Raw genomic sequence first — 17,418 nt, forward strand, 5'->3', positions numbered from 1 at the left:
GTTTTCTACTGTATTAGGCTTGGACTTGCGGGTTTTTGTTTTATTTTGCTTGGTAACTTACTTTGTTCTGTCCGTTATTACTTGGAGCCACTTAAATCCTACCTTTTATATTTAATAAAAACACTTTTTGCTTATTAATTAATCCACAGTAAGTAATTAATATGTGGGGGAGCAAACAGCTATGCATATCTCTCTATCAGTGTTATAGAGGGCCGACAATTTATGAGTTTACCCTGTATAAGCTTTATACAGAGTAAAATGGATTTATTTAGGGTTTGATCCCATTGGGAGCTGGGTATCTGGGTGCTAGAGACAGGAGCACTTCTTAAGCTGTTTTCAGTTAAGTCTGCAGCTTTGGGGGACATGGTTCAGACCTGGGTCTGTGTTTGCAGCAGGCTAGGGTGTCTGGCTCGACAAGGCAGGGTTCCGGAGTCCCAAGCTGGCATAAAAAACGGGCTCAGAGGTAGTCCCAGAACATCAGGTGGCAGTCCCAAGGGGGTTTCTGTGACCCAACCCATCACAGTCCTCACCTTAGAAGTGGACTCCCTGCTGCAAAGCTGAGTGATAGAACCTGCTCCTACAACCTATCAGGGTGCAGGGTTCTATTCCAGCTAGTTCCCAAGAAGAAGGGTGGGTGGAGACCGATCTTAGACCTCAGTCATCTCAACCACTTCATATGCAAGCCAAAGTTTAGTACGGTCGCCCTAGCAACTGTCATAACTTTGCTTGAAAAAAGGCATGTGGTATAGAATCATAGAATATCAGGGTTGGAAGGGACCCCAGAAGGTCATCTAGTCCAACCCCCTGCTCGAAGCAGGACCAATTCCCAGTTAAATCATCCCAGCCAGGGCTTTGTCAAGCCTGACCTTAAAAACCTCCAAGGAAGGAGATTCTACCACCTCCCTAGGTAAAGCATTCCAGTGTTTCACCACCCTCATAGTGAAAAAGTTTTTCCTAATATCCAATCTAAACCTCCCCCACTGCAACTTGAGACCATTACTCCTCGTTCTGTCATCTGCTACCATTGAGAACAGTCTAGAGCCATCCTCTTTGGAACCCCCTTTCAGGTAGTTGAAAGCAGCTATCAAATCCCCCCTCATTCTTCTCTTCTGCAGACTAAACAATCCCAGCTCCCTCAGCCTCTCCTCATAAGTCATGTGTTCTAGACCCCTAATCATTTTTGTTGCCCTTCGCTGGACTCTCTCCAATTTATTCACATCCTTCTTGTAGTGTGGGGCCTAAAACTGGACACAGTACTCCAGATGAGGCCTCACCAATGTCGAAGAGGGGAACGATCACGTCCCTTGATCTGCTCGCTATGCCCCTACTTATACATCCCAAAATGCCATTGGCCTTCTTGGCAACAAGGGCACACTGCTGACTCATATCCAGCTTCTCGTCCACTGTCACCCCTAGGTCCTTTTCCGCAGAACTGCTGCCTAGCCATTCAGCCCCTAGTCTGTAGCGGTGCATTGGATTCTTCCGTCCTAAGTGCAGGACCCTGCACTTATCCTTATTGAACCTCATCAGATTTCTTTTGGCCCAATCCTCCAATTTGTCTAGGTCCTTCTGTATCCTATCCCTCCCCTCCAGCGTATCTACCACTCCTCCCAGTTTAGTATCATCCGCAAATTTGCTGAGAGTGCAATCTACACCATCCTCCAGATCATTTATGAAGATATTGAACAAAACCGGCCCCAGGACCGACCCCTGGGGCACTCCACTTGACACCGGCTGCCAACTAGACTTGGAGCCATTGATCACTACCCGTTGAGCCCGACAATCTAGCCAGCTTTCTACCCACCTTATAGTGCATTCATCCAGCCCATACTTCCTTAACTTGCTGACAAGAATACTGTGGGAGACCGTGTCAAAAGCTTTGCTAAAGTCAAGAAACAATACATCCACTGCTTTCCCTTCATCCACAAAACCAGTAATCTCATCATAAAAGGCGATTAGATTAGTCAGGCATGACCTTCCCTTGGTGAATCCATGCTGGCTGTTCCTGATCACTTTCCTCTCATGCAAGTGCTTCAGGATTGATTCTTTGAGGACCAGCTCCATGATTTTTCCAGGGACTGAGGTGAGGCTGACTGGCCTGTAGTTCCCAGGATCCTCCTTCTTCCCTTTTTTAAAGATTGGCACTACATTAGCCTTTTTCCAGTCATCCGGGACTTCCCCCGTTCGCCACGAGTTTTCAAAGATAATGGCCAATGGTTCTGCAATCACAGCCGGCAATTCCTTCAGCACTCTCGGATGCAACTCGTCCGGCGCCATGGACTTGTGCACGTCCAGCTTTTCTAAATAGTCCCTAACCACCTCTATCTCCACAGAGGGCTGGCCATCTCTTCCCCATTTTGTGATGCCCAGCGCAGCAGTCTGGGAGCTGACCTTGTTAGTGAAAACAGAGGCAAAAAAAGCATTGAGTACATTAGCTTTTTCCACATCCTCTGTCACTAGGTTGCCTCCCTCATTCAGTAAGGGGCCCACACTTTCCTTGGCTTTCTTCTTGTTGCCAACATACCTGAAGAAACCCTTCTTGTTACTCTTGACATCTCTGGCTAGCTGCAGCTCCAGGTGCTATTTGGCCCTCCTGATAACATTCCTACATGACCGAGCAATATTTTTATACTCTTCCCTGGTCATATGTCCAACCTTCCACTTCTTGTAAGCTTCTTTTTTATGTTTAAGATCCGCTAGGATTTCACCATTAAGCCAAGCTGGTCGCCTGCCATATTTACTATTCTTTCGACTCATCGGGATGGTTTGTCCCTGTAACCTCAACAGGGATTCCTTGAAATACAGCCAGCTCTCCTGGACTCCTTTCCCCTTCATGTTAGTCCCCCAGGGGATCCTGGCCATCCGTTCCCTGAGGGAGTCGAAGTCTGCTTTCCTGAAGTCCAGGGTCCGTATCCTGCTGCTTACCTTTCTTCCCTGCGTCAGGATCCTGAACTCAACCAACTCATGGTCACTGTCTCCCAGATTCCCATCCACTTTTGCTTCCCCCACTAATTCTACCCGGTTTGTGAGCAGCAGGTCAAGAAAAGCGCCCCCCCTAGTTGGCTCCTCCAGCACTTGCACCAGGAAATTGTCCCCTACGCTTTCCAAAAACTTCCTGGATTGTCTATGCACTGCTGTATTGCTCTCCCAGCAGATATCAGGAAAATTAAAGTCACCCATGAGAATCAGGGCATGCGATCTAGTAGCTTCCGTGAGCTGCCGGAAGAAAGCCTCATCCACCTCATCCCCCTGGTCCGGTGGTCTATAGCAGACTCCCACCACTACATCACTCCTGTTGCTCACACTTCTAAACTTAATCCAGAGACACTCAGGTTTTTCTACAGTTTCGTACCGGAGCTCTGAGCAGTCATACTGCTCCCTTACATACAGTGCTACTCCCCCACCTTTTCTGCCCTGCCTGTCCTTCCTGAACAGTTTATAACCATCCATGACAGTACTCCAGTCATGTGAGTTATCCCACCAAGTCTCTGTTATTCCGATCACGTCATAGTTCCTTGACATCACCAGGACCTCCAGTTCTCCCTGCTTGTTTCCAAGGCTTTGTGCATTCGTATATAAGCACTTGAGATAACCTGTTGATCGCCCCTCATTCCCAGTATGAGGCAGGAGCCCTCCCCTCACAGACGTTCCTGCCTGTGCTTCCTCCCGGTATCCCGCTTTCCCACTTACCTCAGGGCTTTGGTCTCCTTCCCCCGGTGAACCTAGTTTAAAGCCCTCCTCACTAGGTTAGCCAGCCTGCTGGCAAAGATGCTCTTCCCTCTCTTCGTAAGATGGAGCCCGTCTCTGCCCAGCACTCCTCCTTCATGGAACACCATCCCATGGTCAAAGAAACCAAAGCCTTCTCTCCGACACCACCTGCGTAGCCATTCGTTGACTTCGACGATCCCTACCCAGGCCTTTTCCTTCCACGGGAAGGATGGACGAGAACACCACTTGCGCCTCCAACTCCTTTATCCTTCTTCCCAGAGCCACGTAGTCTGCAGTGATCCGCTCAAGGTCATTCTTGGCAGTATCATTGGTGCCCACGTGGAGAAGCAGGAAGGGGTAGCGATCCGAGGGCTTGATGAGTCTCGGCAGTCTCTCCGTCACATCACGAATCCTAGCCCCTGGCAAGCAGCAGACTTCTCGGTTTTCCCAGTCAGGGCGGCAGATAGATGACTCAGTCCCCCGGAGAAGAGAGTCCCCGACCACCACCACCCGCCTTCTCCTCTTGGGAGTGGTGGTCGTGGAACCCCCAACCTCAGGACATCGCATCTCATGCCTTCCAACCAGCGGAGTCTCCTTCTGCTTTCTCGCCCCAGACATATCATCTGGTCCACTCTCCGCAACGGTACCTGTGGAGAGATCATGAAAGCGGTTTACAGCTCTTGATGTGCAGGATACGTACTTTCACATGGATATCCAGACTATCCACAGGCATTTGAGCTTCATGGCAGAAACTCAACACTTCCAATACATGGTTCTACCTTTCGGCTTCACCGCTGCTCCACGGGTCTTCACCAAAGTTCCCTCGGTAGTGGTGGCCTACCTTCAGCACCAAGGGGTCCTTATATTCCCTTATCGCAGCAACTAGCTGATAGCAGCATGATTCAAAGAGGAGGCTCAATCCTCAATCTCCAGTCAAGCTGCTCACACTCTTCGCCTCCCTAAGGATGAGCATAAACATCAGAAAATTGACTTTGGATCCCAAACAGTCCCTAGAATTCATTGGGGCCCACATCAATGTAGTCTTCGCACGGGCCTATCTACCAGAGCACAGGTTCCAGAGACCGTACAAGAACGGATGGTCTCCACCGCCAGTTCTTCTGTTCCAGCCAGGGCTTACCTTCCCCTTCTTGGCCTCACAGTGGCCTGCACATATGTTACCGCCTTTGTTCATCTTCACTTTCGTTGCCTACAACTGTGGCTCCAGAGGGCCTGTTCTCCCATGCACCATACCGTGGACTTCCTACTGACAGTTCCCCCCCGCCCCCGCCCAGGGTCTCTCCTCTCTCCAATGGCAGATGGACCCAGGTCAGGTCTGCACTGGGATACCATTCCTCCCGTCCTCTGCACATGCCTAAGTGTTTTGCTGGGTTGGGGCCTTGGTATTGCAAGTAAGAGGGCTAACATGATCTGATTAAGGGCAAGACTGGGAAGGACTGCTTAAAATGCAGCACCGAGGGCACAGAAGGGTGTGCACGGTGCCTGCTGAGCGGGTGTCACCAACATTCTCACAAAGCGGGCCGCGGACTGGGAGAGACACTCCATGCACAGGCTTGTGGAGAACTGACAGCTCAGAAAGCAGGAACTGCCTGGGAGGCCATGCCCAGCCACAAAAGTCTTTCCCTGGGGGCAAAGCTGGTTGTCTTTACATGCTCTACCCCGGAGATTGGAGATGCACCAGTGTCCTCTGAAAGTGAAGTTCACCCCTGTGCTGAAGGCCTATGGCCACTTATGTCCCACTTAAGACCTCAAACGAGAGCCCTCTGCCTGGGGCAATGCCTCCTTTGTGTTGGGCTTGCTGCCATTTGATGTGAGAGGCAGAAGGGCAAGTAGAAGGGACTGCTTAGTTCCCTCCCCACACCTTATTAAACAAGAGGGTCTCTACACACAACAGCATCAGCCGCTCTTAACTTCCTGTTTGAGGAGCACCAGTCGTGAAGAAGCACACTAATGTTCCTTTGCAGCAAGACGACAGGACATGAGCCCAGGCTCCCCCAGCTCTGTGACATGATAAGAAGAACAGCAGTACCAGACCCGTGGCCAGGCCAGATAAGCCATGTTGCGTGGGCGGGCTGTGTTTTTCTCTAACTACTCCTTTTGCAGTATGTAGCCTAACTCCTGAGGCCCTTACTGCACAGCTAAGCTGCTTTTTAGTTAAAACCCAGAACCCCAGCAACAAACAGCAAAGAAAAATGGAGGGCTTAGAAAAGGACCATCCTTACTCGGAATCTTCCCAGCAGCCTCCACCAGCCAGAGAGGAACACACTGAGCCAGGTAACATTACCAAGTTAATGTCATGAGTGGTGGAACGGGAGCTTGTTATAGTCTAATGCGTCACTAGATTTCTTAGCAAAAAGGAGATAAAATTGCATACTAATAGCATACCAAAAAAGATTTAAATGATCAAAACTATGTATGTAAGCTACAGTAGATGCTTGGTATACAGAGTATGGAAGAAACAGATGATTGCCCTGCACAAAACAACAGTCAGGTTATTTTTCTCATTGTTGCAAAGGGGACAAGCATTTGGAAATGCTTCTCAGAGCGGTCAGAATCCTGTGCCATTACAAATACCCAGTAGGGCTATATAGAATTTTATGCCTCTTTGATCTGGACTTTACTGTGTGTATCAGTGTTCTTTTGTTAAAGAATATGGGCATTTTGCATCAGGTTTCTGTCCTGTGAGTGAGGTGGTTAATGCAAAGCACTGCCATTTGCTGTGAAACCCATCTAAGTTATTGCTTTTACCTGCACACAGGTCTTGGAATCAGGTGTGTAGTGAAACCTCTGCAGGGGGAGGGTTTGCAAGCATGCAGCTGAAATCAGAGATACCAGGGTATTTTAAGCAACAAGACAGTTTGCCATTCCAGTTTAAACAGGCCTCTCACAAGCAATAGGGGGACTTCATACACCAGACTTCAAATGCCAACATCTGGGGACTGTGGATAATAGAATGCATGCAAACCCTCGTCAGTCTGCTTCTCAGCCGTTCAGTCCTCTCTTAGAGCAACAAAAGATGGGCTGGAGGTCTTGGACTGATCAGTCAAAAACAACTTGCTTAGGCTGGTGTGTAAAGGTGGCACAGGTTTTATTACACTTAGCCTAGAATATTTTTCTCAGTTTGTTTCTCAGCAAGTTTTGACAGTCTCTTAGCTCGCAAAAGAAATAAGGGATTGATCTCGGTTACACATGCAAAGTATAACATGCATCACCAGCTAAATGCATCCTGGTTTAATAACCATCAGTGAATTCATCCCGTCAGCCCTGCGAGCGTCCTTCTACCATTCGACATGACCAGTCTTCTCAGCAAATCTCCTGCTGCTTTACTATTTGGCAGACAACAGGTTATCCGCTGATCACTGAAAGCCATGGCATGTCCCTAAAGTAATTCCTTTGGAGGGGCATTGTTATTAGGGATTGTCAATATGGCATTTTATACGTTTAGAAGGGGATATTTCACAACGCTCATGTGCTGAGAATTAACGGCAGCCTCTGCCCTCGTATACGACGATCAGGCTACGGCACACACCCCTTACTACATATTGTCGTCTTTCTATTACACATTTTGAACCACATTGTGATCTCCCACCCCTTCCGTATCGTTTGTTTGGATTGTGAGCTTCTCATGGATGGGGACTGTCTCTTACTGGGTCTCTCTGGGGCCCAGCATGAGGAGGCATTCAGGCATTACTGTAGTAATGGTAATTCTGGACCCTGGTGCTCAGCTCAGGGTGGGATCCAAAGCACGTGAAAGCAGCATTCCCAGAGTTAATTTCCCATTATTCCCTCCTGTTCAGAGATACTGATCCAGAGAAGGTTATTCTTGGCTTAGCACACCAGCTGGGCAGTCAAGAGATGCTGGCTCTATTCCCAGAATAGTCAGATTCCTTGTGACCAAGTCACTTTGCCTCAGTTTCTCCATTTGGTGATAACAGCCCTTCTTGGTTCTCCCAGGGCTTGTTTGGGAAGCTTAATGCATTAATGTGCTTTGAGGCTGTTGGCTGGAAGGTGTAATTATTTAGAACAGTTGTCTGTCTTTAGTTTAGTGTGTATTCAGGAATGCTGTTGTGCAGGTCTGTTTGAAATTATGAAAGTCACAACTCATTTATTCTTTTAAATGTATATTGCATGCCTCATTCCTTACTCCTGACTTCACACCGTCCCTTGCTAGAGATGCATTTTTTCCTGCCTGCATGGCACATCTGCTGCTCTGAGTCTCAGCAAAGGAGTATGCTAGCAGCTCTGCCATGAGCCTTGTTTGTGTTGCACTCGCAGATGAGGCATAGGGAGGGAGAAACAAGGCATGTACATACGGACCAAGTTACCACAACTCGGTGACTCGGTGTTCCTAGTGGGCAGGTGTCCGTACCACAAGGATAACTTTGGGGCTGGGGGTTAGGAGATTGGGGTGGAAATCCTGGCCCCAGTGAAGTCAATAGGAGTTTTGCCATGGACAGCAGGCGTTAGGGTTTCAGCCCTGAATTCTGTCCCCAGATCTACCACTGGCCAGCCATGTGACACTGGGCAAGTCACTGAGCCCAAAACCACTAGATCACAGGGGCAGTGAGGAGTAACTCATGAATGGGTGATGTGCCCGGCCCTGTGCCCACTGGAGCCTTTCACACAGGGTTTAACTGGGGTCTTGTGCTGGGCCCTGCACAGTGGGGAATTGTGTCCTCCTTTCTGCAAACAGCCTTCAGCCCATGGAGTCACTCTGGGTGCATCTACAGTGCAATCGGACCCTGCAGCTGGCCCGTGCCAGCTGACTCAGGCTGGCTTGGGCTGCGGGCTGCTTCATCGTGGTGTAGACATTCAGGTTCAGGCTGCAGCCGGAGCTCTGAGACGTTCCCATCTTGCAGGGTCCTAGAACCCAGACTCCAGACCAAACCTAAACATCACAATGACATAGCCCCTTTGCTCGAGCCAGCTGGCATGGGCCAGCCAGTGCAGGTGTCTAATCGCAGTGCAGACATACCCTGTGACTGTCATTATTCCCTGCAGTGAGTGCTCAGCCCTGTCGGACAGAAATGTTCCTGTTCCCTGACTGGCTGAAACCCATTAGGCCTCAGTCCTGCCAGGTGCCAAGCACTCTGGCCCCGTGCCAACAAAGCCCAGGAACTCACTCCTGACTGAGCCTCTCCCTGCCCCCATCAGGACTGCTCGCCCACTGAGCATTCTGAGTGCGTTCCCGTACTGCCAGATCCGGGCCAGGGTGCATCGCCTCTCGCAGGATCTGGCCCTTCCACAGGAGAGGAGCTGTGAGAAGAGCCACGTGTGAGCACCTACTGCAGATTGTCAGATAGGGATCCCTGGCTCCTCTCACTAGTAGATCTCAAAGAACTTTGTAGAGGAGTTCAGCGTCATTACTGACAGGAAGTAAGAATGGCCACACTGGGTCAGACCAAAGGTCCATCTAGCCTAGGATCCTGTTTTCCGACAGTGGCCAGTGCCAGGTGCCCCAAAGGGAATGAACAGAACAGGCAATCAGCTAGTGATCCATCCTCTGTCGTCTACTCCCAGCTTTGGCAGCCAGAGGCTAGGGACACCCAGAGCATGGGATTACATCCCTGACCACCTGGCTAATAGCCACCGATGGACCTACCCTCCACGAACTTCTCATTCTTTTTTGAATGCAGTTCAAAGAGACTTCCCCAGGGTCATCCAGCAGCCAGTTGCAGAGCTGGGATTAGAATGCAGGTCTGATGAGTCCCAGGCCACCAGTGTGTATCCACTAGGCCACAATGAATACTCCGTGTAGGTAAAACAGGGTAAACCTTGGGATTCATGAATACCTGGCAGTTCTCCAAGTACAGATGAGCAATACATACATGAGCCTTCAAATAGCAGCAAATTCAACTCAGAGGGAGGTAACGCCACATGTCCAGGCCCACTCAGAGCCAAGGGAGCCAAGGGTGAGACTAACTAACAGACAAGGGAAGGGAGAGACTGAATGTCACCCTGCCAATCCAATGGGCTTTGGGTTAACAGCCTGCAGGCTTTCCAACTAGCTGCTATGCAATGATTTAATGGGAGACAATGTTCTGGATGCAGGACCCACTGCTGCCAGGTGGGAGCTATTGTCCAAGAAACTGGGCATGTCCAGTCCATCCCCAAAGCCCATCTGCTTTCATTAAGGTGTTATTTGCAGCATGAAGGATGTGGTCACTTGCCCCTTATCTGTGGCCTCTAGTGCACTTCTGTCCCGGGTGTTATTTACATGATAGCTCGCTGTCTGGCTGAGGTGACTCCCTTCCACTAGGAGGCCCCACCCCAGGGTGCTCCCACTCGACTCACCTTGCTGTGTCCCTGTCATCGCCAGGAAGACTTATCACAGGTTAGTCTTCAGTCATGGCACCACATTTACACTTGGTCTGTTCTTGTAGGGGCCATCACACGCCGCCTGAGAGACCGAGAGCTGCTGAGGAAAAGGAAAGCGGAGGCACAGGAGAAAGATACTGTCCAGTGGGTTCTGGGGTAAATTATACTTACACCCTGGGGAAATTTTATCTTAGCGACAGGGAAGCACCCCTTGTATACAGGGAATGGCCACCTGCCACACTGTGACTTGGACTATGTGCTCACATAGGGGTGGGTGGCAGAAGAACCCCTTTGCACTGTTATGGGGAGTCCCCTCTGGCAGAGCGGGAAGTGGGCAGAGCCTGGGGTCTGATCCAGCACAGCTGAGCTGGTGCTGGGTGAGAGAGATGAGCCCCCACTGAGAGCTGCAGGGCTGTAACTCTCCTCCAAGGGCTACTCGTGGGATGCCACCTACACACCACCCCGGCTCAGGGTGGGGCCCCGAAGGCCAAGTCGTCTAGCCCTGTCCCTTTGAACATGTGCAGTGGTAAGTGCAATGAACGCCGCTACGCACTACTGCCCAGGGGAGGAGCACAAGTAAAGAAAGGACCCACAGATCCAAATCTTCTGCTGGTCAAACATTCACACGCCCTGGTGAGCTCAGGGATCACTCACAGAGCACATGGGGGAAAGCCAACCCGCTGGCCAACGCAGCCATGTGGTTTTACCTAGGGTGCTGCACACAGTAGGGCTCCAGATCATGCCATACGCGCAAGGGGGCTATTCTGCAGCAGGTGGCCAGGCTGGTGGACAGAAAGGAAAGGGTCTCGATACTAGCCCCAGGCTCCCTCCTGCAGACATCCTCCCACCACCCCCAGAGACAGCCCTAGTCCCCTGCCAGCCCCCAGGTAGGACTTGATACACATCAGCCTCCTCATCTACCTTCTAGCCCCCACTGACCCAGACACCCCAGCACCATCCCCACCTCCTCTGGTGCCCCAGACACCCTCCAGCCTACCCACCCCTCCACCTGCCCCAGCCTCAGAGCTTCCAAGTGGTGTGCAGCTCCATGTCCCATCTCCCACCACTGCTCCAGGCAGAGTGTGTTGCCCGTAAGCTGGCACTTATTGTGATATGCAGATTGTGCATATGCAAAGTAGCTCATTAAATAATTTGCATAAATGGTCAGACAAGGCACCACACAAAACTTGGCAGCTGTGGGAGACCTTGGGCAGGAAGGAGGAATTGTGATTCGGGGTGGGTGAGAGTCACGCTTTCTCTCAGGGCTGCTCCTGCTCCTTTGCTCTGGACTGGGCCATCTAGCCCTATCTCCGGTGACCACACCATCACAGCTCACGGCACCTGCCCCTGTTTTCCCTTGCTGTGGCCCAGCAAGGGCACCCACTGTAGGCTCCCAGCTTCCCAGCCATCTTTCTCCCTCCTGACCAGACTGCACAGCTCCCTGCCTACACTGGGAGATCCTCAGCCGTCTGGCGGCCTATGCAGCCTGCTTGACTTTTCTCCTCAGAGATGGCAAACAGGGTAGTTGCCATAGTTAAGTTACTACACGGCTCTGCCTAAGCAAGCACATTTATTCTTAAGGTGAAAGCATGCCAGAGAAAACAGGAAAAGAACCTACACACATGCCAGTGAGCTCACCAGAGATCACCTTGACTCCAGCAAGTCCTTCAAACCCCACTGAAGGATTTTCCTGCAGTCAGAACTTCACCCCAGCTTCAGCTCAGAACAAGCCCTCTCAGTCTTATGCTGTCTCAGTAGGCTAAATTCCTTCCAACTTTTCCCTAAGGACTGGGGGCCCCTTGGGACCAGAGATCTGGTCCGTTTACTGGTTCAGGAAGAAGGCCCCGAGTCAGTTTAAACTCAGGATATTTAACCTGAAGTCCTTTATTTGGCTGCTGGTCCCTGGAGAATCCAGCTTGAACCAGTATGTGTAAGCCTCTCTCCAGTTGGTGGTACTGCTCTGGAGGTGTGATTTTGCCTACTCACCTCCCATGGTTAGTTCCTGGAGGGCTGTGATTCCCCCTCCCCCATGGAATTACAGACAATCCCTGGCCCACATGGATACATAAATGCAATTCAATAAGATTTGTCCAGGATATTGCCCTGTCTCACACACACTCTCTCAGTTCACTTCTAAGATCTGAACAGCTGTTCCCAACATTCCATCATGGCTTCAGGCCCCGCTCAGAAGGGGCTAAGCCCTGGACCCACCTAGGCAGAGGCTTCAGGCAAGCCCCTGTGTCAGACTGCTGGCAAGACACTTGGCTTTAGGCGTGAGCCCCTATTACCCAGGCAAGCTCAGAATTCACCAGCTGTGTGCATCAATCCATAGGGAAGGCTGTGCCGGCCATGGTGCGTTATTTTCCCAGGCAGTGATTTCTCACCCAGAATAGCAAGTTTGTCTCTGTAACCTAGAAGTGGGCAAAGGGGAGAGGCACTAAGGCCCAGGCCAGGTCTAGCGACAGACTTTGGCCAGCGCGGCTCTGTGAGGCCTGCGAGGGATGCAGCTGTGCCAGCCAAAGCCCCTAGTGCTGCCAGCTATAGCAGCAGAAGTGCACTTCTGGCAGTAGAGTTCGGGGTGCGTGGGCCAGGGGAGAAGAGGAGTGGCTGGAATAAGCTGCACCAGCGCTGAGGGCTACTGGCCTAGCTGTGTCCACAGCAGGAGCTCTTTGCTCGCAGAGCACAGCAGTACAGCTACACCGACAAAGCGCTCTGCACAGGGGAACCCACCGCCCAGCTCCCACTGACAGTGCCTGGCAGCTGGGGGCTTCCCTCTCCTATGTGCCCGCGAGGGCTGTCCCCTGGTTCACGGCGCTGTGCGAGATGCTGTACTGTTCCGACAGAGAGCGGGGAAAGAGCAAAGGGCCAAAGAGGGGCCGAGGAGCTGGAAGAAGAAGAGGCCGACAGCAGGATACAGAGCCGGAGCCTCAGCCTGAAGTGCAAGAGGAGGTGGAGAAGGAACCCCCAGAGAAAGCACAGGGATCTCCAGGGCACCATGAGGAGGAGCCCACCTTATCTGTGGCTCAAGAGCTGTCTGTTGGGACTCAGCAGGAGGCCGTGGAGGGCCCCCCAGCCGAGGATACTCTGCATCCAGTAGGTAAGTGGTTAGAGACCCTCTGGGATCAGAGATTATCAGGGTTGGAAGGGACCTGAGGAGGTCATTTAGTCCAACCCCCTGCTCAAAGCAGGTCCAATCCCTAATTTTTGCCCCAGATCCCTAAATGGCCCCCTCAAGGATTGAACTCACAACCCTGGGGCTAGCAGGCCAATGCTCAAACCACTGAGCTCTCCCTCCCCCTTCAGATCAGAGCATGTTTCCAGAGAACTCGCCCCTAGGTGCATCCTTTGGGAGCAGAGGAACTGTCCAGCCAGGCAATGGAGCAGTGACTCAGCAGCATCGGGTCTTTGCCTCTGGCTAGCTGCAGAGCCTCTTCCCTGCTCAAGCCTGCATTTGTACACAGCAGTGACAAAGCTGCAGCAAGCTCCTGGCATCCCGCTTGCTGAGCCAGTCTGTTCCAAATGGCAGCCCCTGGGAAGGCCCTGCTTCCCTGGCCACAAGGCGGGAGTGGAGCTGATGGCTCTGTCTAGGCCTTTGGGGAATTTCCCCACCCTTCAGGTCTCCCCAACAGGGATGTCCCAGACAGTCAGTGCAGAGCCGAGCCGAGCCGGGGACTGGGCAACAAGAAGGGGATCCCGCCAAGTCCAGTCCCAAGAGGAACCCATTCATCACCAGTGCAGTCTGGAAATGGCAGGTGTGGAGACTCTGGGGCCCAGGGCTTCTCCCCATAGGTGCCCCGTGGGACAGCTACAGAGATGACAGTGTCCCTGTATTACCTGGGCCCCTTCCTGGCTCACAAGGAACTCACTGGTTTCAGAGTAGCAGCCGTGTTAGTCTGTATTCGCAAAAAGAAAAGGAGGACTTGTGGCACCTTAGAGACTAACCAATTTATTAGAGCATAAGCTTTCGTGAGCTACAGCTCACTTCCTCAGATGCATGGGCTGTTGATATCAGGCCCTTCATATTTATTCCACAGGGGGCTATCTGGAGATTTGAGCTGAAATTCCTAAAACTGGCTATGGGATTTGGGTGCCCATTTCCTATTGACATTGGTAGAAACTGAACATCCACCTCCCCTAGGGGCTTTGAAACCATCCCCTTAGGGCCAGCGTGTCAGAGGTGCTGGGTGCCTGCTACGCCCATCAACTTCCATTGGAGCCCAGAAGCCCTGAGTGCCCAATCCTGCATCAAGATCCCATGTGCCTTCACAGGCCCCCACTGACCTCCCAGGTCTCTGTGCAGGGGCAGGAGTCCCCCCCATGCAGAGCTCATTGCAGGCTGGGCCCATGCATGTAACCCTTCTATACAAAGGAGATGTCTATGTACCCAGAGGCCAGCATCTTATCTGCCACTGCTATGCAGGGTCACCCACCCACACATTTAAATATCTTGAGTCAGACCCCCCAAATCAGTGCACATAGAAACAAAAAGGTGTCATGGGATTCACCCACCCTTGGAGCACCTCCACCAGGTTGCTCTGGGAATTAGCTAGTTCCAGATCTGATACTCCCTCCTGTTGGTTCCTTGGCCCATGGTCTCCCTCTTTCTCTGGCACACAGGATGCTGCTTCTTCAGGACTCAGTCCTCCGGTCAGGTCACTATAGTCCCCCCCTTCCAGGGTAACAAAAGATCTCCCAACAGCAGTCCTAGGGAGTCTGAGCTCCACTGCCTGGTCCATGCCACTTCCCTAGTAGCTGGCAGGAGAACCTGGGTCCACCCACTTCTCCAGGTTCCCGCCCAGGGTAACTATACCTGCAACTGTGGTCTGCCTTCCCTCAGACCCTGTTGCTCTTTTCCTGGACACCTTCCTACTTCTGATCTTGACCTTCTGGTTCCCCCAATTTCTGGGTTTGCCAGTCCAAACCCCCTCCTCCCAGGCAGTAACTGTAGACTAAACACCATAGCCCCAAACACGCATCCCCTCTCCCAGAACAGGACTACAGACTACTTTCCCCACAGCCCCCTTTCTGCTGCCAACTTCCTGGCTTTATTAACCCGGCCCAGCTCCTCCCCCAGCAGGACTTCATCAGCAATTAGGCTTTAGCAGTCCCTGGCTTTCCTCCAGAAGCAACTTAATTGGCCTAATTTACCCCTTCAGGCTTTGTGTGTGGAGGACACCCCCTCACAAAGGGATAGGAACCTTTCTTTCTTTCTTTCTTTCTTTCTTTCTTTCTTTCTTTCTTTCTTTCTTTCTTTCTTTCTTTCTTTCTTAATAAAAGCTGAGATTCTCAAGTGATCACATGAGTCCAGCAGCTGGGGAGTTAAGGAAAATACTGTGACACTCAACATGGAAATGGCTTTGCTCTTTCTCTTTTACAGAGCATGGGGAAGTGCCAAAGTCAGAAGAAGCAGGAATATCAGAGGCTTTGAATATCCCCCTGGAAAATGACCACACAGATAATGGATACTACCCCTCAGTTTTATTTTGATCTTTTTTTCCTTCCCATTGCTTTGGTCAAAGTCCAAGCACTGTAGAATGATTTAGATCTGCTATTCCTGTGTGAGAAATAAAAACTAAACACTTACACCATCGTCTACCATCACTGATATTTTGCCTACCTAGGAATACTGGGGAAATCTGTTCATTCCCCTCCCCCTCCCCAGATATTATACCTCTAAAACTCAGCAGCTGCGTGCTCAGGACTATACCACAGACCTTGGGGATTCTCCTCCAGCCCCCTGCCCTGACCCGATTCCCTGTGCTGCTCTTCCCCAGCAGCCCCTACTCCCGCGGAAGGCCAGAGGTTTCCATGGCAGAGCCCATTTCTGGATTGGGCCTTGCAATGTAGACTTAGATCTCAGGCAGCACTGAGGAGCCCGTTCTTTATCCAGCTTTCCAGCCGCTGCTGAATGGGTAACTACAGCTTAGCTTCACATGACTCTCCCAGACAGATCCAGGAGATGGGAGCTGCCTGAGTTTCATCGAATGCCCCCAGCAGCTGTGGTATTCCTCTCTAGCGGTAACAAATCTTAGGCCTTTCCGAAGTCTCGTCACTTTGATCTATATTTTGTACTTTTCCTTCGTGGCCCCTCATCTGCTCCCCACAGCCCCTTCACGGACTATGAGGGTGGGAAGCTGTGTTGCACTTTCACCTTTCACTTGTCAAACTCACTCAGACACTCCCTCTTTAGCTGCTTTGCACAAACCGTGGACCTTGGACATGGCTTCCTGTGTCGACAGTGCTGGGAGCACACAGATGGCCAGGAAAAGGACAAGAAATGCACTGAAGGTGTCCCAAAGGCTTTCAGAGAGACAATGCTGGGTTTCTAGCCAACCAAAACCATAACAGTGCCCTTTAATCAGTGTCTGGATCACAGGGAGGATGTGGCTTACCCCCCTAAGCATTAAGCTGGGCACATATCTCCACATCCCATGGCTAAAGACAGCCATAGATTCCATGCTTATTGCTATGCGGAAGAAGGCTAGAGGCTGGCAATTTCTTATTCCATGCCTACATGTTATAATGGGGATAAGGGGTTGTCCAGGCAGGGTGGTCAGTGCCTTGCAGGACTGAGCCCAGAATGGCTTCAACTAAGTGGATGCTGCAGAATATCCTAGCACAATGGCCCCGTTCTCAGGGGTGCTGAGCTCCAGGGTGCACGTTGGCTTAAACAGGAGTTGTAGGTTCTCAGCACCTCTGAAATCAGGCACTGTGGCCAAAATCTTCATACTTGGGTGCCCAGAGATAGCCAGTTTGAGGGCCTCCTCCAGCTCCCACTGAACTCAGGGGAAAGTCTTCTTCTGAGCTCACTGGATACTGGCCTAATTTTCAGAGATGGGAGCCTCTGCAGCCACATTGATCTACTCAGGAACTGTGGGGTCTCAGCATGTCTGGAACCAGGCTGGGTTTATAGGGGCACCTACCTGTATCCTTGTTTAAAAATGTTAGCCTGTCAGTGCCTTAGTGAGACTGCAACTCAGTAGCCAAATGATGTGTTCAGAAGGTCAAGGAGATTTTGGCTAAAATACATGGTTTCTAGTCAGCTCTGGATACTGTTACCAGCTCATTTGCAAACAGACTCTGGTGTGAGCGAGCAGGAGTGAGTGGCCAGTTAACATTACATTACACCAATCTCTCCTGCCCCTCTCCTGAGTCTGTCTCTGTGTTAAGGACAATCCTCCCTTCTGGTCCCTGCCAGGGCTCTGTGGATGCCCAGGACCCCCTGCCACTCCTGTGTGCCAGTCCCTGGCTCCCCATGGCAGGTGGAGCCATGCAGGGTTGGTCTGAGATCCCTCTACCCTGGCAGGACAAAGAGAGCTTAGTGGGCCCAGAGGATTGACTCCATACACCTAGCAGCCGAGTGATTAGCACGGA

The 17,418-nt window shown here is 51.3% G+C and overlaps 1 protein-coding gene across 2 annotated transcripts; it reads left to right on the top strand.

Moving 5' to 3' along the window:
- Positions 1-5,743: 5,743 nt before the first annotated feature.
- HEMGN (hemogen) lies at positions 5,744-15,627 on the top strand. 2 transcript variants are annotated; one of them, XM_084628791.1, is made up of 4 exons: positions 5,744-6,000; positions 10,110-10,188; positions 12,888-13,141; positions 15,422-15,627. In XM_084628791.1, the coding sequence occupies exons 1-4, from the start codon at positions 5,919-5,921 to the stop codon at positions 15,529-15,531; spliced, it is 525 nt and encodes a 174-aa protein (XP_084484917.1). In that variant the 5' UTR covers positions 5,744-5,918; the 3' UTR covers positions 15,532-15,627. The 2 variants fall into 2 exon arrangements, with proteins under 2 accessions (XP_084484917.1, XP_084484918.1); XM_084628792.1 differs by having other exon boundaries at positions 5,762-6,000; positions 10,110-10,200.
- The last annotated feature ends 1,791 nt before the right edge of the window (positions 15,628-17,418 follow it).

The sequence above is a fragment of the Lepidochelys olivacea genome (genome assembly GCF_965140295.1).
Source record: "Lepidochelys olivacea isolate rLepOli2 genome assembly, chromosome: 5".
NCBI lineage: Eukaryota > Metazoa > Chordata > Testudines > Cheloniidae > Lepidochelys > Lepidochelys olivacea.

Excerpts from the sequence above, each read along its gene's own strand:
- HEMGN (XM_084628792.1), top strand. The coding sequence starts at position 5,919 with ATGGAGGGCTTAGAAAAGGACCATCCTTACTCGGAATCTTCCCAGCAG. Across the intron at positions 6,001-10,109 it reads AGAGGAACACACTGAGCCAG|GGGCCATCACACGCCGCCTG; the intron begins GTAACATTACCA and ends CTGTTCTTGTAG. Across the intron at positions 13,142-15,421 it reads GGATACTCTGCATCCAGTAG|AGCATGGGGAAGTGCCAAAG; the intron begins GTAAGTGGTTAG and ends TCTCTTTTACAG.